Raw genomic sequence first — 25,838 nt, 5'->3', positions numbered from 1 at the left:
GGAGTTGTGGGCTCTCTGAAGGGTCCTCTGGGGCTCTTCTCGACCCTGGAGCAAAGGGAGATTGGGACAGAAGGGGGAGGGAGTGAGGTAATGTGTTGGCTGTGAGGACTGGGTGGAGTGGTGAAAGGGCTCAGAAAAAGTCTTTGACCTTGACCAGTAGAGTGGAGGGCAAAGGTGAGGGGAGGAGTGGGGTGGGGAGAGAGCCCCTCCCCCTCCCCAGATCCCCCAAACTGTTGGGGAGTGCTGCCCCAGCGGGCATAAATCCCAGGATTGCTGTGACATCTGAGCTCCGTGTCACTGCCCCTAGAGTGATTGTGAAATTCATTTGGCCCACTGGTCAGGGCACCAGCAATCTGCTCCTTGCCCCATTGTGGCTGGGGCCCTCCTCGGGACCAACAGTACCCATCGACTCAGTCCATTTTAATCAGCAAATGTTCACAGGGGCTGCAGGGTTAGCTAGTCCCATGTGCCCCTGGTGCCCAGAATGTGACTACAGAATAAACAAGATCCCAGAGTCCCCAAACCTGCCACTTCATTTCAATGGGCCTCTGTCTGGCACTTGCTCCGCATCTGGTGAACACAGATGAGACACATTCACCTTGGGAACACAGGAGCAGTTAGCCTGAGCTGCAGACATTGAAGTTCCCTTGAAGGAAGAACTCCGGGCTCTCCCGGCAGAAGCACTGATGCCCCCAGAACACGAAAGGCCTTGAGAGGTCTAGGCCCCAGTTATAGGACACTCGCATGCCCTCTGAGAGAGGTTACATGGGCATACATCCTGGAAACTTTTAAGGAAAGGGGCAGCTGCCCTGCAGACGTGCCCAGAAGCAGGGGGCATAGTTCTTGCCCTAAAAAGTCATGGTGCTTTCAGAATTTCTCTTGGCATCAATGGAAGTACTTAAAATGATCTGTGACATCATTTGGGTGGGCGCTCCCCCTGGCCGCACAGCCTGCCCCCCACCGTGGCTCAGGAGGTGGCCCGTACGAAGTGTTGTGGCCTCCACATCATTCAGAGAGCCCACAACTTTAGACCCTCTTGGCCAGTCTCCAGGCAGCGGCCTGGGATGATAAACCCTTGGCCTCTGGCCAGGCCCATCCCTGTCAGAGATGCCCTTCTCAGGGTGCTGGGACATTCTGAGAACGAGGGTCACCCCAGCAGCGCAGACAGTTTGGTGGAACAGTGGCAGAGACAGAAATCTTAAGTCTCCCGGCAGTCTGAGCCAAAAAGCTGCACGTGGCAGACAACATAAGGCCGTCATCAGAGGGTTAATCACCTTGTGGGCCGTGTAGGAGAGGGGGCCAGCTCCGCCAAGGTCACACATAACCGGAATCAACATCAAGGTCAGCATATTAGAGGTAGAGGATGCGATGGGGACACAGTCAGGCAAAGGCTGGGGTGGGTGTTGTGAGCTCCGTCCGAATGACTCCTGTGACATATCTGCCCCCCAGAGGGGCCACCATCTTGGGTGTCCTGGAGAATGACTCAAATGGAGGTGCGGCCCACCACCCTCTGCCCCCGCCAGAGCCGCTCTGGGATTAGGTTCCACCTTAGCCTTGTTGACGAACCGCCGCCGTCTAGAGGAGGACACATTGCAAAGTGATTTCAGGAAGGAGGCAATGTTAGCCATCTGGGCACCTGGGAAAGCCCTCTTGGTGGAGGAGAGGCAGAGAGCCTGGCAGGCATGGGGCATAGCCAGTTCAAACACGTGGAGGTGAGAGATAGGAGGATTGCATATGGTGGTCACTCGACAGGCCAGTTTGACTAGGGAGAAGGGGACTGGACACGGAGGCTGGCAGGGCCCCCTCCAAGCCTGGGAAGGCCTCAGTGGACCCTCGCTGGGAGCTCCTTGGTGGGGCTTCTCTCAGCATAGGGCTGTGATTTGTGTCTCACTTAGGGAGGAGTGGATGAGGGCCATCCAGATGGTAGCCAACAGCCTGAAGAATCAGGAGCCCGTGGAAGACTCAATGGACTACAAATGTGGCTCCCCCAGTGACTCCTCGGTGGCTGAGGATATGGAAGTAGCCGTGAGCAAAACCCGGACAAAGGCGGTGAGTGCTTGGACTGGGGTGTCCCGTGGGTGGACAGCCCTGGCCCAGACATGGGCCGGTGCCATCCAGGATGCCTGTTACCCACCCCTCTTTGGGTTTTTGAAGGAAGCAGTTGACTGCTCCAGGTGGGGCCAGCCAATGAGCTGAGACGCTCCTTTGGAGGATGAGGAGGGAAGGAGGGGCTGTGTCCTTGTGCATATTAGCCCCCGGGGTGTGTGTGTGTGTGTGTGCGTGTGTGTGTGTGTGCGCATGCTTGCTGTGGGACTGCCCAGTGTCAACTCCACGGGGCGGGGGTGGGGCAGGAAGGAGGCCACTTGGGATCCGCTGATAAGGACCAGGCGCACCCCACAGAGCATCCTCTCCACCACAGACCATGAATGACTTTGACTATCTCAAGCTGCTGGGCAAGGGCACCTTCGGCAAAGTCATCCTGGTGCGGGAGAAGGCCACGGGGCGCTACTACGCCATGAAGATCCTGCGGAAGGAAGTGATCATCGCCAAGGTGGGCCGCCATGCTAGCGGGGGACAGGGCGTCCCTTGGGGCTCGGCTGCAGGCCAGCCTGGTGGTCCAGACTCTCCACGACCCTGTCTGGGCTTGTCCTGGCACAGATATGGAAGGGGTTTGTCCGTTCCCATCTCCGGGTCAGTTTACAGATGAGGAAACTGAGGCAAGCAGGGTCACCCAGCTAGTAAGTGCCTGAGGCAGGATTTGAACTCAGAAAGAGGAGTCTTCCTGACTCCAGGCCTGTGCTCTATCCGCTGTGCGGCCTGGCTGCCCACTGTAGGTGCAGACATACCTCCCCCTTGTGGCTTAGCGGGTAGGCCAGCCTAGCAGACGGACTTAGGCTGCACATTAAATGGGAGCACACGATGCCCCCTTGTGGCTCAGGCTGAGCCAGCCTGGAGGTACATTTGTACCACATGGAGAAAAGTCCGAGGCCCGTGGATGTCATGGATGGGGCATCCAGACAGATGCAGATAGAGAAGGACGGGGTGCCTTCTCATGGGTCAGAGGGCAGGGGCAGATGCATGCCAATGCCACATTAGGTAGGACACAGGTGCCCCCTTGTGGTTCCAAGGGAAAGACAACCCAGCAAGTGTCTTCATGTAGCAAGTTAGAAAGCCCACTCCAAGCAGGGGCCCAGAGGAGGAGACCCCTTGGCTGCTGTCCTCCCTGGGCAATCCCTGCTCCTCGGGAGGCCAAGGCTAGTGAGTGGCTTGAACTCTGGAGGTCTGAGTGGCAGGGGGTGGCCCTTAGGAGGGGTAGGCTGGGCCCAGTGAATAAAAGGGAACAGGCGAACACTCCTGTGATGGTCAAGAGTGGGATTAGGCTCCCCACAGATGGCCGCTGCTCTGCTACCACATAGCCATCCTGGGAGGTGGGGAGCCCAGGTAATGGCCCCCTTTGACATAGCGAGAATGTGGGCCTCGTGAGCTCCTGAGGCCCCATCTAGTATGTGTTGGCCTGAGGCTGAGCCCAGGTACAAACAGGATCTAAGCCACTTTGGGTGAGTTGCTCCCCTGCCCTGGGTGGTTAGACAAGAAGCCTGTGAAGGCCCTGCCGAATTTGAGGATGCCTTGTTATGTATTAGCAATGGGAGCAGGTGACCCTGACTTTTCCTGTCTAGGTGGTACCTGCAGAGGGGGCCCAGACCCTAAGGCCAAGCCATTGATGTAGTTTCAATGCTTGTCTGTCTGTCTGTCTCCAGGATGAAGTTGCCCACACAGTCACTGAGAGTCGAGTCCTCCAGAATACCAGGCACCCATTTCTCACAGTAAGTGGATCAGGCCCAATACAATACAAGGCAGCCCAATACAAGCCCCAAGGGCCTGGCTGTCTGGGTGGGACTCACTTCAAGGCAGACGGGCCAAAGGAGGCAGCCCTCCTGGAGGTGCTCCAGAGGGCATCAAATCTTTAGTGTCACTGTCACTTCCCACCCCTGGGTGACCCAGAAGCATGTTGGCCAGGTGATGGCCTTGCTCACCATCTGTGGTCTTCTACTGATCTGCTGAAGCAGGAAGCCCCTTGCAACATGTTCTTCCCATGGATACTGCATGGGAGTAAGGCCTCCTGACTTCCAGGCACTCCCATAGCACCCACCCTTGGTACCTCTCCAGCCCTCAGGGCCGTACTTTCTGAGGCAGCCTGCATGGAGCTGTCTGGAAAAGCCAGAGATTTTATGGAGATGACAAAACAGCCTTTTGGGTGGCCAGCTTTTTGGGCAAGGCCAGCCAGGATTTTTTTCAGTTATTTAGTGTCTTCCTCTCTTTGAGATCTCAAAAATCAGCTCTCCAAGTGTCAGAGCTATTCCTCTGGGTCCAGTCCCGCTGCCCTTCCCCACCTTGGTCACCTTCCTCCTGCTAGAGCAGGCTGCCTGCCACAAGGCACACAGAACTCCACACTTGGAACTGCTGGCCTGTCTGCTCCATTGTCTCTGGAGATGCTCTTGCTTGGTTGAGGTTAATGCGAGGGGTCCTACAGATGCCTTTCCCTCCGCTGCCTTTGGCTGTTTTGTGGGGTGATGTTGCCCACAGTCCTCCCAGCATCCTCCCCCAAACATTGCAGACATGAGTTTGTCCTCTAGCCCAGCCCTGTCTTAATAAGGAGAGTCAGAGTTTGTTGGCTGAGAGTTTATGGACACTTGAGGCCTCCTCTTTGTCTCTTGCATTCTACAGTAGTGGCTCCATGCTGGCTGGATGGATGTGAGTCTTCCTCCGATAGTAGAGATCTCAGACCATGCCAGTCTCCTTGCCCTTGTCCTGTCCTTGGTTTATGCCCTTCAGGCCCCCTTTGAATCTCTACCTTCTGGGCAGCCCAGGAGCTGGTCACCTGCTCTCTCTCATGCTCCCACCTCCTTTTCTGATCTTCCATTTCCTAATGGCCTCTTTAATGCCCCTTCTTGAGCCTGGGTCTCTACTAATAACAGACTGCTGTCTGCTTAGATACCCCCGCCCCACCCCTGACTTGTTTCTTTCCTACCTTTTGGGTTACCTGCAATTTTAATTCTTTGGAGATGGTGGCATTCCATGCTTCACAATCCTAGAGCATCACTAGAAGGGCCTTAGTGTTCAGGAAGCAGCTTGAAAATCACCGAAGGCCTGGCACCCTCTGCCGAGGCCTCTTGGCCAGTCCTCCTCACCCTGTTCACTTGGGAGTCTGTCTCCGGTGCCTATACAAACTGTGGGTACCAATGGATGCGATCAAAGGATTGCATGCCGGACAGTCCCTGTTGTCATCCAACTGCTTTTTCCTGTGTGCACTGTTGTATGGTCTCTGGAGGGACTGTGGGTTTCTGAGGTGGTTCTTTAGTCTTTTGGGGTTGGATGTAATCAATGCAATGTTATTTGCACCTGAATTTTACCATCCATAAAGAATTCCTTGTCCGTATGGACTCTGCCCAAGACCTTCTACTTGACAGAGGGGACACCTTCACTAGGCATGCATCTCCCTTCTTTGTGCTTCAGTTGATCATTATTTCTGCTTCTTTAGTGCTGAGTGTTCCTTCTCTCAGAGACCCTGGACCCAGGGGAAGAGCAGGCACAAGCCTTGACTCTCAGGGCTGTGCCTTTTGGCTGCACCTCTCATTTGAGGTTCCCCATAGCTGGCAGCCACTCCACATGTGGGTCACATTTATTTACAGGCCTCCAAGTCTTTCTCCATTCTTCCTCAGAGACTTTGGTGCTTAGCTTCTTGTCTTCTTCTCCATGCCAGTGCTTGCCTTTGTATTCAGAGACTTCACCATATGCAGATGTCTCCAACAGAGATATCACCTTCTGTTGCATTGAGTGCCCCAATCTCCATGACCCAAATCTTCAGCCACCAATGGGGACGGTCACATTTTTTTAAAAATCGATGCCTTTTTTTAATGTCACCTTAATCTCTGAATATATTCTTCTCTCCCCTTGTGACAAAGACCAAAAAGATAAAGAAAAAAATTTCTTAAAACCAGCCAATACCTCAATCACATGTAACAGTAGATGCAATTTTCCTCACCAGTAATTCTCCTCCTCTGCAGAAAGAGAGGGAAATGCAAGCATGGTCCTTAGAAGCATGTGGTATTATGTTTGCTCTGTGAGTCTTTCCATTTACAGTCCTTGGCTACCAGAAGTCCTTCTTGGAACAGTTGGGTGTTTATGGGGCCTTCCTTCATGTCGGTCTTTGACCTCTTTGGAGCACGTGCTGGGTGGTGGGGGGTCTCTGGGCGTTGATGTTGTAGCCACTTTGCTTTCCAGATGCTGGCTGAATTCACAGCTCCACCAGCAATGGATTAGTGTTTCTTATCTCATCTTAAATCTCACCATCATTCTTTTTAAAGTGCATTTCACTTTTGCCATCATTTTTTACTTGTGTTACCTTCGTGATATTGAATTCTGAAACTCTTCTAACCTGTTGTTCCCTCTCCCTTTTGCCTTCACTGAATGCGTGATGTTATATTATCCTCATTAGATCTGGCCTTGAGTCTGGTCCCGGGTGGGCACACTGCAGACACAGGTGGCCTCTGGATGGCTTTGGCCCTAGGCAGTAGTTGGCCAGCCCCTGGGCTTGAATGTCGAGATATTAGGCAAGTGGATTCCAGCCTGCAACATGAAAGCTTTGTCTGTGTCATCTCTGGGTCAGGTGCATTTCCCAAAAGCATACGGACTCTTTCTTTACCCAAGTCACTGACAAAAGCACTCAAGGCCAAACATAGATCCCAAGGCTTCTTAACTCCTGAACGATGGAACCATTCGTGATTACCCTTTGGTCTGCCTGACCAGTGCAGTGGCCTCCTGACTGCCACCTTTATTGTTGTTCAGTCCCGTCCAACTCTCCATGACCCCATTTGGGGTTTTCTTGGCAGAGACACTGGAGTGCTTTGCCATTTCCTCCTTCAGCTCACTTGACAGGTGAGGAAACTGAGGCGAAAAGGGTTAAAGTGACTTGTCCAGGGTTACATGGCTAGTCAGTGTCTGAGGCCATATTTGAACTGGGGAAGGTGAGTTTTCCTGCCTGAGGCCTGGCGCTCTGTGGCACCATCTAATTATGCCATCATCTAGCCCACCTCTTCCTCTTTTGAGCAAGACTTACCCAGGAGACCTCATCGAATGCTTTGCTAGCCTAGATCAGGGATTCTTAACCCGGGGTCCTCAAACCTATTTTTAACAATATTTTGACAGCTTTCCTTTATAGCTGATGTAATTATTTGAAGCACTCAGATGCCTGTTTCCGAGAATGTTCCATACAGACTTCCCTGGCTCTGCTGCCCCAGGGGTCTCAAACCCTTTCCAGGTGAAGGACCCTTGCTCAAGGAAACACTATTTGAGCAGCCCTTGATGACCAGCAGTGGATCCTGGTCCAAAGGACTGCCCTCAGCAAAGATGTTCCGGCGGCCTGGGCAGGTCCTTTAGTAGTGTCTTCAAGAGCGCAACCTGAAATGACATTCAGGCCCACCCAGAGGCTGCAGGCGCCACTCCCTTACAAGGGGAAGCTGGTGTCAAAGTGGATAGAGTGCTGGGCCTGGAGTCAGGAAGATCTGAGTTCAAATCCAGCTTCAGACACTTCCTAGCTGTGTGACCTTGGACCAGTCACTTAAGCCCCTTTGCCTCAGTTTTCTCAGCTGTAAAATGAGGATAATCATTACAGCACCTACCTCCCAGGGGGGTTGTGAGGGCTAGATGAAACAGTTTGTAAAAATGCTTATTACAGGGCCTGGCACACAGTAGGCACCATGGGAAGACTTATTCCCTTCCCCACCCTAGTGATGTCCTTTAGCCTGGGCATCAACTCATTCTATTGTCCTTTTTGTTCTGTCCCTTCCTGGCCAAAGGGAAAACAGCAGCATCTCCTCCTTTGTTCCAAGCTCTGAGGAACCGGCGTCCCTTCTTGTGGCCAAGGCCAAACCCTGTCTTTGGGCTCTAGGAGCTTACTCCCTCCATCTGGCACGGCACAGCAGCACCTCTGAGGTCCATGTGTTTGACCTGTGAGCTGCTGGGCGTCCGTCCTCTTCAAACCTGACCGGCCAAGTGTTCAGACCAGCTCTGGAGAGAGGCTTTGCAAGCCTGGCAGAGCCCTTGTCTTCCCAGGCCACAGCCCTCGCTCCCACAGAGTGGCTCTCATCTTTTAACATCAGGCTCAAGTTGGGCTTTGCCCCTTCTGTCCCTGGCACTGAGCAGAACCAGTCTGATCCCTCTCCGGCTGCAGGTCTGCCCTTCATCTTGTCTTCCTGGTCCTTCTGGGCAGTCCTCAGATGGCCCCTAGACTTTCTCCAGCTTATCAGTCTCCTCCCGTAAGACAGAGTGAAGGCCTACCATGGGGTGCATGTGGCACATCCCCGCCTGGATGTCCCATCAGTGCCTCAGACTCTTCATGCCTGTCCCTGCATCTCAGCCGTAACATACCGTGTTCCCAGAGGCTCTGCCCTGGTCCTCCACTCTCTCTCATTGATCTCACCAACTCTTATGGGTCATTTAGCATTCTGAGTTGATTAAAGGCTCCAAGAGCAGCCCTGGATGCTTCACTTATCTCTACATTTGATGAAGATCTGAAGATACACACATGACTTAGTTGTTTCTGTCTGGTCTCCCTTGTTTGCCTTTCTGGAGTAATGGTACTATCCATGATTCCCCCCCACACCCCCCCATTTTTAGTGTCTTTTTCCAGCCATTTTTTTTAACTGAGCATTTCTTCTCTCTCCCTCCCATATCTCCCACCACTTGGATGAAAAAAAAGACAAAACAGCCCTCTCCATGACAGTTCTGTCGTGCCCATGCTGGCTGTGTCCAGTGTGTCCATGGGCCAATGACCCTGTCAGTCTGGGTCAGGGGCAGAGCATGCCTCCTCCAAGCTCTTTGCTCAGCTGTCACTCTCCTGATCAGAGTTCTTGAGGCCTTCTGGACTGTTGTCTGAATGGTTCTCCCTGTTCTGCTTGCTTCATCCTACATCAGGACCTAGGGGCCCTCCCAGATCCTCCATTACGTTCATACACCACCCCCTTTTCTAGTCATTGCTGGCTTGTTTCCAGTTTGATGCTGTTACAAGAAGGGCTACTATAAACATTTTTGCCCTCTTTCTATGATTTCTGTGGGATGGAAACCTGGTGGTGCTGTGGCTGGGCCAGACGATGTGGAGAGCTCAGTAACGGCTACCCCAGTCCACAGCTCTGGCTGCCATGCTGCTTTGTCAGTCTGGTGGCTGTGAGCAGGAGCTCCACAGATGCTTTCATTCAAATGCCTCTGATTTATGGTGATTAGAAGCATTTTTTTTTCATTGATTACTTCCTTTGAAAACTGCTTTGACCTTTCAGACATCTTCATAGTCAGAGATTTTGAAGAAACTTGGAGGATACTTTCTGCTGGAACCATTTGGGGAAAGCTTCCTGGAAAGCTAGGTAGCCTTAGCTGAACCTCAAAGGAATGGGAAAACATTGACTCTTTTTTTTTTTTCTCATTTCTACCAATTACCCGACTTCTCCCTGCCCTCACCCACAAAATGAGTCCACGGTTCACTTGGGTGGTGGTCTGCCTCTTGTGATGGGGTGCCTATGTGGGTGGGAGCTCAGACTCCTGGCAAGACTGAAAGCCTGGGAAACCTGCAGACCAGAAAGGCTCCATATTCAGACCTTCCACTCATACTTTTCACCACCTTCACCATGTCCACCTTTCCAGTAAGGTCATCCTCAGGACACCATCCTAGGACAGAAGGTTCACAGAGGGCCCGCAGTTAGACTAATGTCTCTCGCTGGTCTAAAGAGCTGGGATGGGATGGTCAAGACCTATTTGGTCCTGACCTCAGCTTCCTGGGCTCCTGCCATTGGCTCCTGACTGTCCTGAGGAAATCCTTAGTGTACTATGTGCTTCTTTACTCTCATGGCAGAGTGGAAGGGGCTACACAGGCTTCTGCGACACCTTGTGGATTTCTGTGTTGCTGAGGAATCCATCAGCTGAACAGCCCTCGTGCTGGTGAGCCAGGCTGGCTCCGGGCAGCAAATACAATTGGGCACCAGGATAACGCCCAGAAGGGTGCAAGGAACTCAAGCTCTGGGTGTGTGTTTGGTGAAGCTAAAGGACCATTTGACAAAGTAGAGGAAAATAACCTTGAAGGCCCTCTACTGTGGTAGATGGCAGCTGTGAACATGGCGTGATGTCACATGAGGCCTCAAGCTGATAGCTTAGAGGATTTGACACTGCACAAAGTCTAAGTGGAAGGCCAGCTGACCCGGTGGCTCTCACTGTGGATGACATGGGAGAGCCTCAGGCCCGAGGATGCTGCAGGGCCTCCTCAGGAATATGTGGAGCCACCAGCCCATCGAGGAGGAGAAGTACCTGTCAGGCAGTCTGTGACCCGGAGCTGAGAGGCCAGGCCAGTGGGTCAGGGCATCTGGTCGTAGTCCCTGGGGACCTCCGTGATGCTCTCTGTGGTCCTCAGCTGCTGCTCCTTGGCAGAAAAAGCCCTACTGGTTATTGTACACTTACTCTCTTCTTCGGGGCTTCCCTCGGGGCATTTCTTGGCCCATAAAATTTATTCACAGTGTTGGCTGTCTTTGGTTTGCTCCTATCTCCAGCCACAGTTCCTGATTTGAGACTCTTTGCCGACCAGATTCTGCCCTCCTCTGCTCTTGCATGAGGTGGTCAGGCCCTATTTGGACCTGACCTCGATTTCCTGGGCACCTGCCATTGGCTTCTACCTCTCCTGGTGTGTCTGTTCAGAGTGCTGGCAGACTTCACTGTCCCTATTTGGGTTGCTGGAGGACTCTGCCAGCTTCCTGGGGCAACTCCAGGCAGGGCACAGTTTTAAGTTTCTGTTCCCCCAGGGCATCCCTGATGGGGGTGCTGCTTTGGGCTTCCACTGCCCCTGCATCCTCAGTTGGGGGGGTGCTGTTACAGGCTTCCGCCCCTCCAGGGCATCCCCAGTGTGGGGAGGCTGTTACAGGCCTCCACCCCTCCAGGGCATCCCCAGTGTGGGAGAGGCTGCTACTAGCCTCCGCTCCTCCAAGGCATCCCCAGTTGGTTTGGGGTGGGGGGTCTGTTACAGGCCTCCGCCCCTCCAGGGCATCCCCAGTTGGGTCTCTGCTGTGGTCTTCTGGCCTCATGCTGACTTCCCTGGCAGGACCCTTCTTCCAGGACCTGCCACATCTTTCTTTGTGCAGTCCTGGCCTAGGAAAAAGAGCTCACTGTTGCTTCTCTTTGGTTTTCTTGGTCATTAATGGACCAGGCATCCTCTGGATCATTGCTAGAATAAATACAGGAGAGCTGAGGGCTCTCGTGACATTCTGTGCTGCTATCTTAACCCCTTCTTTTAACACCGGTGTTTTCCTGGTGCATGTATATGCCAGCACATGGGGGTGTGCCCCAGTTTGAGAAGAAGTGAACTAGCAGGTAGCCCCTGGGTCATGGGGCCATCTAAGAGAGGAATGGCATCTAGGGACTCCCCGGAAGCTGTGCAGTGATTGGGTGCCTGTGGAGGGCCGATCCCATCAGCTGAGAAAACCTGCAGGGGCCGCCCCTGCCCTGGGGGAAGTAACCCCATTAGGGAGATCCCAGTCCAGTTGACTGGTGAGGAGGGTTCACAGAGCACCTTTACACTGAGCAGCTTTTGGAGGTGGGTGATGCCGGTGTTACTGTGCCCAGCTTACAGATATGGAAACTGAGGGTGATCATCATGGCTGATACTGAACACCTTCAGTGTTTGATTTGCAAAGCACTTTATATCTAATTATTTCATTTGGGAAGTTACGTGGCTGATCTAGGGTCCTTCTCCTCTTTCTCCCCTCTCCCTCCCTCCCTCCCCCTTTCTCCTCCCTCTTTCTTCTCCCCCCCCCTTCCCCTCTCCCTGTCTCTCTCTAGGCACTAAAGTATGCCTTTCAGACGAATGACCGCCTCTGTTTTGTGATGGAATATGCCAATGGTGGGGAGGTGAGTAGTGGTATCTCTCAGTGTTCTTTTGGCTTGGGGAAGGGTGAGGGAACCTGCCAGGCAGGTGTGGCAGTGGGCAAAGGGGTAGATGGGAGTTGAGATGGAAGAGGACCAGAGTGAATAGGAGAAGGAATGGGGGGAGATCACATCACATCATGTCATGTCACAAACCATTTCAGAAATATGAAAATACCCTCCCTGCAGACCACTAGTGGCTTCCCCTTCTCCATGCCCTCCTTCCCAAATCCCCATGGCCTTGTAAGTTGGAAGCCGGGGATTCCCACCTTGCTGGGCTGGCCCTGCCAGCCTTACTCTAGGTGGCCATGTCTGTGAGCCCTAATACCTGGTTTCCCTGGAGCTCTAGATCTGGGGCTGTCCCAAATGAGTGGAGTGAGTGAGCGAGTACACTGGTGTGCCCAGGTGGGTTGGGCTTGGCACAGGCCCCGCTCACTCAGTCAGCCTCCTCTTTTGCTCCAGCTGTTTTTCCACCTGTCGAGAGAACGCGTCTTCACGGAGGACAGGGCCCGGTTCTATGGGGCCGAGATCGTCTCTGCCTTGGAGTACTTGCACTCCAGGGACGTGGTCTACCGTGACATCAAGGTGAGTTCCATCCTTGGCTGTGTGGTGGCCCAGGGAGCGCTCCCCTCTCACTTCTCCCTTGGCTTGCGGCTCCTGCTCCACTAGGCCCGCATGCTTCCTTCCACATTGCTGAGGTTAAGGCCCAAGGCGAGGCCTGCCTGTGTGCCGCTGCTGCCTAAACTGAAACTCCAGGAGAACCTCTGAGATCCGTGAATGTTTTTATTATCATACACTGAATCAAACATATAATCCTAATACAATATTGGCGTGGGTGGTGAAGCCACGTTCTGCACCATTGGAGGAAACTTCCCCAGCCATGAGGCCGCATGGCTCCGCCTGAGTTAGGCACCTGCCTTCAGACCCTCTGTACCTGTTGGCTGTGGGGCCGTTGGGCTGGAGCCTTGTGCTTGCTGGGTGACTCTGGGCAGATCACTTAGCCTCCCTGTGCCTCAGGTCCCTCATCTGGGCAATGAAGGTGGACCCAATGAGGTCCCTTTCATCTCTAAAGCTCTGGTCCTTTGGTATAAGATCGTAGGACGTGGGTCATATTTACTGTTAGTATCAACCCTGATGTTTACAAAGAGCTTTGAGGTCCACAAAGCAGCATCTCTGTATGGTCTCCCTACAGTGCCATGGGGCAGAGGCTACAAGCAGTCCTGTTCCCAATTTACAGATGAGAGAGCTGACTCTAGTGTCTGAAGTGACTTGATCATTGTCTCACAGGGGGATTTGGACCCAAGTCTTGTGACTCCAAATGCAGCTCTCTCCGCTGGTGCCGTGCCATCCCTCTGAGCATCTGCTGTGTGCAGAGTGCCATATCAGACGTGGGCGCTCACACAGAGCTTAACAGACATGTGCCCAGGCTCCCCAGGACCTCACATGGGAACTGGATTGAGCCTAGAAATGGCCATGCCCCTGGGAATGCCCCCAGGCTCAGGGCTGCAGGGGAAGGTGCTCAGGTTTGCTTCCTGAAGAGCTGGCAGGAGGGGAGGAGAGCACCCCTTGGGCACTGGCCCCTCCCCTCTGCCCAGCTCAGCCACCTCTGGGCCAGTGCTCCAGGCTGGGCACCATAGCTAGAGGAAGACATGAAGACTGTCTCATCTGGGGTGGTAGAAGTGCCTGGAGTTCATGGTTAGCCTGTGGAAGGCTTGGGCCACACATGGTGGCTGTCTTCAAGCATTTGAAAGGTTAAAGGAAGAATCTACCATGTTCTGCTTGGCCTCAGAGGGCGGAGGAGGAGGATCACTGGGGCCAGGTTAAGCCGGATGTCAGGGATCTGTCCCAGCATGGAGGGGGCTGAGGAAAGCCTGTCAACAGGACGTGTTTGGGTGGAGGGGAGAGGCTGGAAGGAGGGAGCAGGAGGGAGTCCCTGGCCCAACCTTCCCTGCTCTGCAATTTGCTGGATGGCGTAGGGTGGGTCACTTAAGCTCTCTGGGCTGGAGGTCCCCTGCCAGCAGATTGGAGTGTGGCCAGTGACAGGGACAGGGCACCAGTTGGGGTAGGGCTGCTGTTCTGGAAGCACGCCCCTGCCCACGCTGAGATGGGCTGATGCTCCCACAAATGCTTGTCTCCCTCAGGGGACTCTTAGTCTTGTCCCTGGGGGCAGGGACCCCTCCTACATTTGGCTCTGGAGGCCAAGGTTTGTTGCTGTACTGACCAAGGTCTTAGAATAAGGGAACATCAGAGCTGGAAAGGATTGTAGAGAATGTCAGACGAGCCCAACTCCACCATCTTACAGCTGAAGACGCTGAGGCCCAGAGGAGAAGCAGCTTGGCCAGAAGCACACAGGACCCCTCTGGCCTTCACTCCAGCCCCTCTTCTTCTGTGACCTCCACAGAATAGGATAATGCAGCCGGGTGCCCAAGTCATGAGTATGAATCCTGCCCTCGGCTGTCACTAGCTGTGTGACCCTGGCTGAGTCACCTGCCTTCTCTCCACCACAGGAGATAATAAAGCACCTTTCTGTGGGGTTTTGGGGATCACACAGGATATGTAAAAGGTGCTTTGCTAACCTGAAAGTGCTAGATAAAAGTTACCCCTGTGGGGGGCCTGCTCTGGCCTGGGCCTCAGACTTCTCACCTGGGTCAACTGCCTCCAAGGCTTTACTGAGTGGTGGCCCCAGAAGGGCAGCTTGGTTCCTCTCTGCTTGGGGCCATCTCTAGGCCCTCATGTTCCTGCTTTCCTTCCAGCTGGAGAACCTCATGCTGGACAAAGACGGGCACATCAAGATCACTGATTTTGGCCTCTGCAAGGAGGGCATCAGCGATGGGGCCACCATGAAGACGTTCTGCGGCACCCCGGAGTACCTGGCCCCTGAGGTAGGCAGGGTGGGTCAGGGTGGGTCAGGAGTGGCCAAGAGCAGGGCCTGCTTCTCCTCCCCTTAGATCCCCCTCACTCCCTAGGCTGCCTCTGCCACCCTCAGACTAGGGCATCCCACATGCTAGCCAGGGGTCCCTGTGGCTGGGGCTACAGGGGAGGACCTGACGTGCCCTCACCCTCTGCACGCCCCAGGTGCTGGAGGACAACGACTATGGGCGGGCAGTGGACTGGTGGGGGCTGGGCGTGGTGATGTACGAGATGACCTGTGGCCGGCTGCCCTTCTACAACCAGGACCACGAGCGCCTCTTCGAGCTGATCCTCATGGAGGAGATCCGCTTCCCTCGCACGCTGAGCCCCGAGGCCAAATCTCTGCTGGCCGGGCTCCTGAAAAAGGACCCCAAACAGAGGTAAACCATGGCGCCGGGACACAGCAAGGTGAGGGAGGGATGATTGTGAGTGTTGTCCCAAGTGGGACTGGGCTGCTTTAAGGGGCAGTGGGCTCCCCACCTCACTTGAGGTCTTCAAGAAGTCTTGCAGGGTACATTCCAGTGAGGGCAGGACCTGGGGCCAAAGAGGGCTAAGATCCTGCATCTGAGGAACATGCTGAATGTAGGACCCCACAAAGGGAATCCAGTAGAGGGGCCGACTGGTCCAACCCAGGCCCTCTGGCCACTGGCAGGAGGGGAGCCCCCAGAGACACTGAGGCTCTGTGTGTCCTTACAGGCTGGGTGGGGGTCCCCGGGATGCCAAGGAGGTCATGGAGCACCGTTTCTTCTCAGCCATCAACTGGCAGGATGTCTTGCAGAAGAAGGTAACAGATGTTTCCCAGAATCCTAGTGGGCTCCTGCTCCGTCCTGGCCCTAGGCAGAAGCCCCTCTGTGGAGGAACTAGTCCCTTCCTCTTCCCCCCAGCTTCTCTCCTTCCCAGGATGCTCTTGGGGAGACCTTCACCTCCCACTTCCCACAGAGCTTGGTCTTTGGTGCCCCCTTTACTCCTGACTCCTCTCTGGGGGTCTGAGCTCCAAAGGCTGCTCTAACTTGATCATCCCAGAAGAATTGACCCTGGTCTCAGTTGCTCCAATGAGCCGGGGTTGAGGACTCCCTTGGGAGAAGAGGGTGGTGAACAAACAGCTGGTCCTTTTCTTGTCGGTGACCCTTCCCTCCCACTCTCCCCCAGCTCCCGCCCCCATTTAAGCCCCAGGTCACATCAGAGATTGACACACGGTACTTTGATGATGAATTCACGGCGCAGTCCATCACCATCACTCCCCCAGACCGATGTAAGTAAGGCCTCCCTCCTCCTAGCAGCACAGAATAGTCAGGGTCCCCCAGACCACTCCTGGGGGGCTCAGTAAGCAGCCTGAGTCCCCCTGCCCCAGATCCCAGGTCAGGACAATCCCTGGTGGGGAGGATAGGTTTTGTTAGGTCACAGAAAGCCCTGGGCCCCCCTTCTCTGTGCTCCCCAGCCCCTCAAGCCTTTTCTCCTTTAGGAAGTGCCTCCTTTTTCAGCTGCAGGCCCCTGGCCTTGGGCACCTTCCAGCCTTTGGTCCTGGCCCTGGGCTGACTGTTGGGGGCCAGCCTCCCTCAGCAGCTTTTGTTGCATTTTTGCAGATGACAGCATGGGCTCCCTCGAGTCTGACCAGCGCACCCACTTCCCACAGTTCTCTTACTCGGCCAGCATCCGGGAGTGACTTGACCATTGGAGTGGAGCCCATGCGGGATGGACAGGCAGCTGCCAAGGCCACAGGCTGCCTCCCTTCTGGGTCACTTTGCCTCTGGTCCCATCCTCACCCTCACCCACATGCTTTTTTTCTCCTCCCCAACCTTGCCTGGGAAGGATCTGGCCCTTCCTTCATCCCTCCTTGCCTGGCGCTCACTGGCTAGCCTTCCCCCCACCGTGGCCCTGTGGCCCTGGGGGGCTCTGGTGGGGAGAGGGCAGAGATAGCGACTTGGCCCAGGGCCACAGGCCTCCCAAGGTACTAAGGATTCAGTGAAACCCAGCTTGCTGCTGCCTCATGGCCTGGACACCTCTCACATCCCTAAGGGGAGTGTGGAAGCCTTTCCAGGCTCTGCGCTGCACAGGAGGCTGCTGGGCTCCCAGATCTCCCGTGCTGAGCTCTTTTAGGTCACGTGGTGGATGTGGCCAGCCTTGTCCTCGGACTGGGCACCGAGGAGGTCTCTGTTGATCCTCAGAGGGAACCCAGGATCCCTTCTCCCTCTCCTGGCTCCAACTGGCCAGGCCTAGGGAGAGCAGCGGTGCTTTATCCTGGACGGAGTCAGCTGTCAGCCCATGTCCTTGGGCCTTGACCTCGTGTGTGTATCAGGAGAATGCCCGAAGTGGCCCCCGGCCAGCAATGGGCAGGCGTAGCTACTAAAGCAATAATGTCTCATACCCGAGCAGCCTTAAAGCCAGATGCCCCAGAGCCGACTGGCTCCTCCTCCAGCCTGCCTCCCTGTGGCCCTCTGGCATTTCAGGAGCTCCCTGGGCTGGCAGAAGGGCAGGGTTGTAGGGGCTTCTAGGCCCTTCCTCACCAGATGAGATTGGCTAGGAGCACCAGAGCCAGGGTGGGGTTCTCATCATCCCCGTTGGGGTCAGCTGTATGCATCTCAGGCTGGCCAGAAGGGAAGAAGGCCACTTGTTCTCTAAGGAGATGCTGGCTATGGGGGCAAGCCTGGGTGTGCTTGGGTAGGACCCCCAGAGCTGTGGCTCCCCTGTTGGGGCAGGGAGGTTTGGGGACCTGCCTTACCATGCATACAGGGAAGCAGAGGACAGCACTCTTGTCTCTCTTCTCCTTTCCCCACTCCTGGACACAGCCTCCTGTCCACTGTGGCATGTGGCCACCCCACTGGGAACTCGGGACCCTCTCTCCCAGTGCCTTATCTGGATAACATGACGGCCTCCCCAGAGTGAAAGGTTAAGGCCAAGGAACATCAGGAATTAGAGGCCTGGGGGAACCTTGGCTTCTGTTTGCAAGGAGGGGTGATGGAGGCTCTGGTACGGTCTGTTACATCTCCTCTCCCCCCGATTTAGCCTGCTTTCTCTCAGCCTCTTCATCTGTCCCTCCTGGGACTTGTACGTGGCCCTGGCATCTTCTGATCCTGTCAGGCCCAGGCCCCTCTCCCCATTCCTCAGCCTCCCCTAAAGCTGCTGGCTGGGCCAGAGCTTTGGATGCCTGGGGTGACCCAGGGCGGGCCTCCTGGGTGTTCTCCCCTCAGCCCTCACTGAAGGCTTCGGGTCAGAACTATAAGAGGAGACTGGGCCCAGAAGCTTTTGTACAAGGTGGCTGCACCCTGGGTCCAGATCCAAGGCAAGGCTCGAAGGGTCAGGTTGGGAGGGTGTTGCGAACTGGGGCCCTGCTTCAGGTTAGGCTCGAGTGCACATTCACCACCCCCCACGTCCCCAAGGACTGGGGTGGGGGGTTCAGAACTGTTACAGATTCCTTAATGCAACAGTGTTCAGGCCCCCAGCTCCCTGCAGGAGGGGCGACGGGGTGTTAGGTCAAAGTTTGCGGTCCAGTGCTCTCCTCCTGCTGGGGCGTCTGCCCACAGGGGCTGGATTGATCCCGTTTTCCTTCCTGCATCTCCTGAGGCCTGTTGCCCATGCGGTACCAGAAGAGCCTTAAGATTAGACAGGGCGGGTTGGGCCCCTCACCAGCCCTGCCCGAGCCCCCATGCTCTGCCCTGGAGTCCTGAGGGGCATGGCCCCACACCTCCCCCAGTCATTTCCTTCTGCTCACAACAGATTGATGGGGAGCGGGGGATGTCACTGTCTCCCCCCAAACCCATCTGCCATATTCTGGGGTTGGAAGCAGGGAGGACCAAGTGATGGCTCCTCAAAGCAGCTGTGGTGTCTCGGGCTTGGGGCCCGTGTGTGTGTATATACATATACATACATATCTGTGTGTCTCTGTGTTAGGGATGGGTCCTTCCCTAGGACCCTGGGGTGGGCAGAGCGGGCCAGGGACATTAAGGGCTCCTCAAGGCTCAGGGCCTCTCTCCTGCCCACCCCAAGGACACCTCCCTGGGGCTGCTGCAGCTCAGAGCAAGGCCCTCCTGGCTGCCTCCTTAGGGGTGGGGGGGGGGGATGGTTTTCCTCATGATGCAGGGGAGGGGACTGCCAGGGATGGCAAAGGCTTTGTGTGGGGATTTTTTTTTTGTGTTTGTTTCTGTAAATCATTTTAGCTACTTTCTCTCTCCTTGAATTTATACGGTACCAACAATTAAAAAAAATTTCTGACAAATTAAGTCTGGTTTGGTCTCAGCCCAGGTGGGGCTCCTGTCAGCTGACCCTTCTTGAACCCCTGTGGCACAAATCGGGAAGGCTTTGCTTGAGCCGATCCCTCTGGGGCCAGCTGCCTCCAGGGTCTGGCTCAGGAGGAGGTTGAGGGCATTGAGCTCTGCCAACTCAACCTGGCCAAGCTTCAGGAAACTTGCCAGTGCTGGGGTTGGGGAGTGGGGGAGATCCTGGGAGACACTGGTCCTTGGCTTCCTGAAGTCAGCCAGCTGGTAGGGGTGAGTGTCTGAGTTCAGAGGGTCCTGGGGGAGGAAGGTGGCCACCGACCAGTGGAGTCGAGAACCTCATGTGGGACGTGATGCCGGAGTTTGGTTTGAAGGCTGGTGCAGAATGATCTGGAGAACAAAGACATTGCAGGCATAAGGGGGTGGCACAATCCAAGCCGCAAAGGCGAGGCCAGTTTGGCCTGGGCTGAAGTGTGGTGCAGAGCCTCGAATGCCAGGCTGAGGAGTTGGCACTAGAGCGTAGCTCTCTAACAACCCTCCTTGGACACATGGGGGAAGGCGGTCAGGGATAGAGTTCTGAAGGGACCTTGGAGGCCATCTTGGGGCCTTTCTGTCACCCTCCGTGACATCCTTGGCAGGTACCTTCCAATGTTTACTCTGAGGCCTCCCTGGACAGTGCAGTATTCTATGTGTCCAGTTCCAGCTGCTAGGAAGTTTTTCCTGACTTCAGGTCTCCAATTGCCTCTTTAGGGCTGAGGGATCATCCCCTCCCTGCCACCTTTGCATCCTGGGTGTTTAGCACAGTGCTTGGCACATACGGAACAATAATGATGAGTTGTGTTTATATAGCACCTACTGGTGCTAGGCGCTGTGCTGAGTGCTTTTAATAAACACTTGATCCTCAAAAACTATGATTCCTATTTTATAGGTGAAGAAACTTGAGGCAAATAAGTGACTTGCCTAGGGTCGCACAGCTAGTAAGTACCTGAGACCCTGAATTTTAACTCAGGTCTTCCTGACTCCAAGCCCAGCCTTCTCTACACTGCCCCACCTAGCTGCCTTAATAACACTTCAAGGCTGCTTGCCTGAACGCTAAACCCGTTAGGCTCGATGCAGCTAAGATCAAACCCATTTGCTTTCTTTGGTTCTGTAATATGTTCACTTTACAATCCACTCAAACCCCTGAATCTTTTTCAGACAAATTGCCTCTTGCCTCCCCCATCTCCTACTTGGGAGGTTGACTTTTTGAACTAATGTGTGAATTTACACCCTATTTGATTTTGGCCAACATTCTAGCCTATCAAGATCCGCTGTTATCCATCGTGTTTGCTTTCCCACCCCAGCAGATAGAAGCATTTATCCAAGTCACTGACAGGAATATTATAAGGATGTTCTTCAGCATGAGGCCAAGCCCATTCTGGGGGCACCCCACTAGACATCAAGTACGTTGAATCGTGTCAATGCTGAGGTCCAGAAGCCTATGAATACCGGATTTCAACCTTCTCCTCAGGTTCATTCTAATCTTTCCCCATCTAAAACTCCTCTTCCCAAGAGAAAACAGGCCCACAGTAGAAGTAAAGTAGCTGAGCCTTCTCACTGCAGACTGTCATCCCAGGCCATCCAGTCTGAACAGGGATCTGGTCCCAAACCCTCTTCTTTGGCGCTCACCTGCCTGGCCCCCACCAGATGCCAGGGGCTGGGGGCCACACTCAGAGCTCTGGAGCTGAGCTGAATCCCATCTGTGTGACCCTGGGCAAGTCACAGCTCAGAGAGGTTGTCTTAGTTCTTGCCAAAATGAGGGTATTGGAGCAGATGGGCTACTGAAGGCCATTTCCAGATCTTCCCCACTGGGAAGGAGAAAGAAGCTTGGGATAATCCTGGGCTGATACAGACTGAGAACTTATTCTGTATTGTTCTGGTGGAGGGGAAAGACTCAGGAGCATGGAGACCTGGCACTGAATGCTGTCACGGCTAGCAAGACACCCTTCCCATCTTGACCTCTTTCCTCTCCGGCAAAAGAAATTTCCAAATATTTGCTCAATCTACCTTCCAGGTGCTTTGTGCACTTTAGATAGGTGGGCCCTGTTCCTGTTAGGATTTCAGTCTGGGGGTGGCCTTTTTGCCAATCCCAGCTATTGCTTCTTAGGAGGAGAGAGGCCTTGCGAAGGAAATGGGGGTAGAGATGTTTGGATAGACTTTCAAGTAGGACTCCTAGGCCCCCTCCTACTTGTGGCCCTTCCTGAGCCCCCTAAATGGGAGCACCCTCACTCTCCTGAATTTATTAAGCCCCTTCTGTGTGCTGAGCACCATGCTAAGTACTGGGGAGGCATTAACTGGTCTCTGCCCTCAAATAGCTTTCTTTCCATGGAAGGAGATGCATGCATATTTAAACATATGTACACTAACTACAAAATAAAACAAGGTAGTAAGAGACGGAGGAAGGTACCAGCAGTTGGAGTATCAGGGAATTCTTCTGGGTTCAGTCTTGAAGGAAGAGAAGAAATCTGTGCTGCAGTGGGTAGAAAGGGGCAAATTTCAGGAATTCAGGAGAACCAATACAAGGGCACTGGAGTGCCAGGGGGCCTGGGGAGATCGGGGAAGGGCAGGGATGAGGATCCATGCTGGCAAGGTAGGTTGGGGCCAGGTGGTGAAGTACTTTAAACAGAGGGGTTTGAATTTGGTCCTAGGGGCAGTCGGGAGCCACTGGAGTTTATTTGGTAAGGGAGTGACTCAGTCAGATCTGCACATATGGAAGATCACTCTGGCAGCTCCATGGAAGATGACCAGAGTGGGGGGAGAGGAGGTGGGGAGGCCCAACAAGCCATCAGAATAGTCAGTGTGAGCAGGGACATGAACTGGAATTAGGAGATGACTGTGCAGGCACAGCATGGCTACCCGTTTCTCTGCATTTGCTCCATAAAAAGCCAGCTCCTTGAGAAAAGGAACTGTGTGCTTTCTGACTTCACATTCCTAAGGGGTCTGCTGACCCTTCATTTGACAGATGAAGAATCTGAAGCTCAAAGGGCTTGCAGGGACATCAAAAATCAAACCCTAAGCCTGAGTCAGAAGTGGAATGAGGACTCGGGTGTCTTCCTTATTCCAAGTGCTTAACGCTTTCCTCCACAATGGGATCCAGGTGGAGAGTTCAGAAGCCAAGTCATGAAGACCTGAGTTCAAATCCTGCCCCAGATACTAGCTGTGTAACTCTGGTCAAGTCACTTAATCTACCTGCCTCAATTTCCTCACCTGTAAAATGAAGAAAATGATAGTACCTACCTCCCAGAATTGTTGTGAGGCTAAAATGAAGCCGTGTTTGTAAAACGCTTAAAGGGCTATATAAACATGTAGTTGTTCAGACACGTCTGACTGTGTGACCCTATTTTGAGGTTTCTTGGCAAAGATACGGGGCTGCTGGGCGGCACAGTGGATAGAGTGCCGGGCCTGCAGTCCGGAAGACTCATCTTCCCCAATTCAAATCTGACCTCAGACACTTCCTAGCTGTGTGACCCTGGGCAAGTCCTTGAGGTTATTTGCCCCAGTTTCCTCATCTGAGCTGGAGAAGGAAACGGCAAACCGCTCCAGTCTCTGCCGAGAAAACCCCAAATGGGGTCACGAGGAGTCGGGCACGAGTGAAAAACAGCCGAACAACAACAGCAAAAAATGGCATTTTACAGATGAGAAAACAAGTAAACAGGATGAAGTGACTCGCCCAGGGTCTAGTGTCTGAGGCTGGATTTGAAGTCACGTCTGACTCCAGGACCGGTGCTCTATGGCGCCACCTAGAGGCCCTATTTAATACAAATAAACACTAAATAAAAATTCGAGCTAGATGTCTGGCCATTAGAAGAAACCAAATGAGGCAGGGAAGCAACTTAGTTACATTGTAGCTACATTGTAGCAAAGACCACCTGAAAACCCGAGGGTCGCCTCAGGTAAGCTGCGCCTGAATCCGGACCAACCAACCAGCACCGCGTTCTACTGAGGAGCCAGTCACGGCCACACCTTGCGGATCACGTGAGTACTAAATAGAGCAAGGCCCTTGCCTCCCGCTGTGGTCAATTAGAGTCGTAGCTGTGGGGAGCCAATTGCGGCGGGGCGGATTGCGTTAGGACCAATGGCCCCACTTCCCGGGAATTTCAAGGGGGCTAGCTACAAGGTGGAAAGAAAGAAACTCGTGTCCGCACCCGTTAAAAGGGGTCAGACCAAAGCCCGGCCCCATCCCGCAGGTCTGCGGCTCAGTGAGTGGCCAGGTTGTCGGTGAGCCCCGCTGCTAGGGAGGGGCAGCGCCTCTCCTTCTCCTTCCCCTCCCCTCCCCTCCCACCCGGGCGCATCTCCTTTCTCCCAGGCTGTGCTGAACCGGGGGCTTCCCTCTCCTTGCAGAGCCCGTGAAATCAAAAGCCTGTCGCTGTTGCCCTCCCAGGGATGGCGCCTGCCGGTAGGAGCCCCAGGCCGACAGCTCGCGGACCGGCCGGCCCGTCTTAGTAGTAAGCCACATGGCCAACATCGCCTTCCTTCGCAGGCCTTTCGGAGAGGGGCGAACAGCCGCGGCCGCCCCCCAGGCTCGCCGAGGCACTGACCACGCTGGGGCTGGATGGGGAGCGCGAGTACGCAGGAGATATCTTCGTCAGTGTCATGGTGAGGCGGCAGGGGGGTGGGCGCTGATTGGACCCGATGACCTCCATCTGTGAGACGGTCTGTCCCGATTGGCTAGAACTCGATCCATTTGTCAGCGGGCCGGTTTTTATTGGGGCGCCTAGGGCCTGAGCTGATTGGCCATAGCTCAGTACGGTCCCTGACCCCCACCCCTCGCGCTCCGGGAGTTTTCAGGTGAAAACGGGCTTCTTTGCCTTTATTGCTTTCCAGCAGCTTGGCCCGAAGCTTCTAATTCGGTGGAGCTGGTGTCTGACCACTTATTGGCTCCTCCCAGAGGCGTCAGTGTTTGGTCCAACGCTTGAAACATTTTTTTTTTTAGTAAATTAGAATTTATTAAGCACCTACTGTGTGCCAGGTACCTTTGCTAAGCGCTGGAGAGGCAAAAGTCCCGGCTCCCAAGGAGCTCAGTCTGACCGGGGAAACAGCATGGAAACCACTGTGTATAAACAAGATATTTCGCCTCTTACTTTCTCCGGTTTGCCCCTGTGCTTAGACCTCGGGGAGTGGATCCCGGGCCAAATTCTCCCTACCGTCCCCCACCGCAGGCAGGCCGGGCGCTCCCCAAGACGGACTTGCCTTGTGCGGTGACAGCGGAGATGCGTGCCCTTGTGGTGGACTGGCTGGTGCAGGTGCATGTAGGTGGCTGGGGGCGGGGCCTGGGTGGGTCCCCGGGGCGGACCCCGCCCCTGCGGCCGGCCTCAGGCCCCGCCCTTCCCCTGCCTAGGAATACCTGGGCCTGGCTGGGGACACGCTCTATCTGGCTGTGCACCTGTTGGATTCGTACTTGCGCGTGGCACCCGTGAGGCTGCGCCGCCTGCAGCTGCTGGGGGTAGCCTGCCTCTTCGTGGCGTGCAAGGTGGAGGAGAGTACCCGCCCCGAGGTAGGGCTTGACCGAAGGGAGGGGAGGGGCAGAAGGAAAGGAGGGAGGGAGTGGGGAGGGCTGGCTGGCCTGCACCCACGCATTCCCCCCTCCCTGCCCCTTCCCGCTCCTTTTCCCTAACCCCGCGCCAGCCAGCTTCCCTGTGCCTACTGGGCGCCGGCTCCTTCTCCCCGGCTCAGCTGCTCCGCGCTGAACGGCGCCTCCTCAGCCGCCTGAACTTCCAGCTCTACTACCCGGGCCCCCTTCTCTGCCTGGGCCTGCTGGCCGCCCTGGCCCGAAGCCGACCGCGGGTGAGTGGGGCGGGGCTGATGAAGAGAGGCTGGATGGGCCAGTGTGCAGGGAGCCGGAGCCTCCCCCTGAGTCTCAGCCACCTCTCAGGTCGTGCTCTTGGCCACCTACTTCTTGGAGCTCTCTGTCCTGGAGGCCGAAGCCGAGGACTGGGAGCCGGGCCGCCGAGCTGCTGCAGCCCTAGCCTTGGCCCAGCGCGTGCTGTTGCACGAGGCCGGAGAGCCCCCCGAACTGGGTCTCTACAGGTACTGCTTCTTGCCCCAGCTGCACTAGAACGTGCTTAGAGATCCTTGGAGGTGGAATATCGCTCAGAGATCCTCCCTGGGTAGAAGGGGAAAGTGGGGTTTCTCCAGGGGGGAAGGAACCAGGCTGGGGCGCTGGGGAAGGGCCCCCTCCACCCTAGCCTGGCTCACATCTCTCCTTTCCCTCGTCCTGCAGCAAGGCGGAGCTGGGCCCCATCGAGCCGTGTATGGCCCGAGCGGCGCTGCGGGGTCCCGCCCCCGGTCGGGCCGCAGTCTTTCTCAAGTACGCGCGACCCCAGAGGCAGTGTATCAGCCTCACTGCCGCCCGCCTGCTCTCCAGGACCTGCCCCACGCCTCCCTGAGCTGGGGAGAGGGGGGTACAGAAGGAGGGGATCTTGTTTAAAAAAGTTACGTCTGTGTATCTGCGTTTCTAATAAAAACGTTGTTTTTAAATTCTGTGCTTTTCCTTATTCTCCTTATTCTGATGCTTCCCTCCCCTCTTCTCTGGCTCCTCCATAATTTTCGACCTTAGCTCCCTCCAGCAAGAAAAAACTCGAGAGATGGACGTAATGACGTAGCCCTCTGGGGAAAAGGGGAGCGGAGTAGTAGAGTCCCTGGGGCTTCTACCGTTTTTCCCCACCCCCGCTTGTCGCATCCCTACTTAGGAGTCTGGTGGGAGAAGAGAGCCCCGTTACAGGG

At 55.0% G+C, this 25,838-nt stretch overlaps 2 protein-coding genes across 5 annotated transcripts in view; both read left to right on the top strand.

Annotated features, from left to right (window-relative positions):
- Positions 1 to 19,078, top strand: part of AKT2 (AKT serine/threonine kinase 2) — a 42,224-nt gene extending 23,146 nt beyond the window's left edge. For all 4 annotated transcript variants that reach the window (XM_036745846.1, XM_036745848.1, XM_036745849.1 and 1 more), the window contains 10 exons: positions 1,896 to 2,049; positions 2,420 to 2,551; positions 3,759 to 3,824; positions 11,872 to 11,940; positions 12,418 to 12,540; positions 14,709 to 14,837; positions 15,031 to 15,245; positions 15,562 to 15,649; positions 16,015 to 16,117; positions 16,449 to 19,078. In XM_036745846.1, the coding sequence (XP_036601741.1) occupies positions 1,896 to 2,049; positions 2,420 to 2,551; positions 3,759 to 3,824; positions 11,872 to 11,940; positions 12,418 to 12,540; positions 14,709 to 14,837; positions 15,031 to 15,245; positions 15,562 to 15,649; positions 16,015 to 16,117; positions 16,449 to 16,528 (1,159 nt within the window). In that variant the 3' untranslated portion in view covers positions 16,529 to 19,078. The remainder of the gene's footprint in view (positions 1 to 1,895; positions 2,050 to 2,419; positions 2,552 to 3,758; positions 3,825 to 11,871; positions 11,941 to 12,417; positions 12,541 to 14,708; positions 14,838 to 15,030; positions 15,246 to 15,561; positions 15,650 to 16,014; positions 16,118 to 16,448) is intronic.
- Positions 18,438 to 25,501, top strand: LOC118836332 (cyclin P). The gene is given in 8 exon segments (XM_036743656.1): positions 18,438 to 18,442; positions 23,327 to 23,511; positions 23,596 to 23,711; positions 24,275 to 24,364; positions 24,454 to 24,609; positions 24,741 to 24,899; positions 24,988 to 25,142; positions 25,336 to 25,501. Coding segments are annotated over 8 exon segments (1,032 nt in total).
- The last annotated feature ends 337 nt before the right edge of the window (positions 25,502 to 25,838 follow it).

This window comes from Trichosurus vulpecula, chromosome 2, assembly GCF_011100635.1.
Source record: "Trichosurus vulpecula isolate mTriVul1 chromosome 2, mTriVul1.pri, whole genome shotgun sequence".
NCBI lineage: Eukaryota > Metazoa > Chordata > Mammalia > Diprotodontia > Phalangeridae > Trichosurus > Trichosurus vulpecula.
Note: the sequence above shows the minus strand (reverse complement) of the source record. Positions and strands in the feature narration are given on the sequence as shown.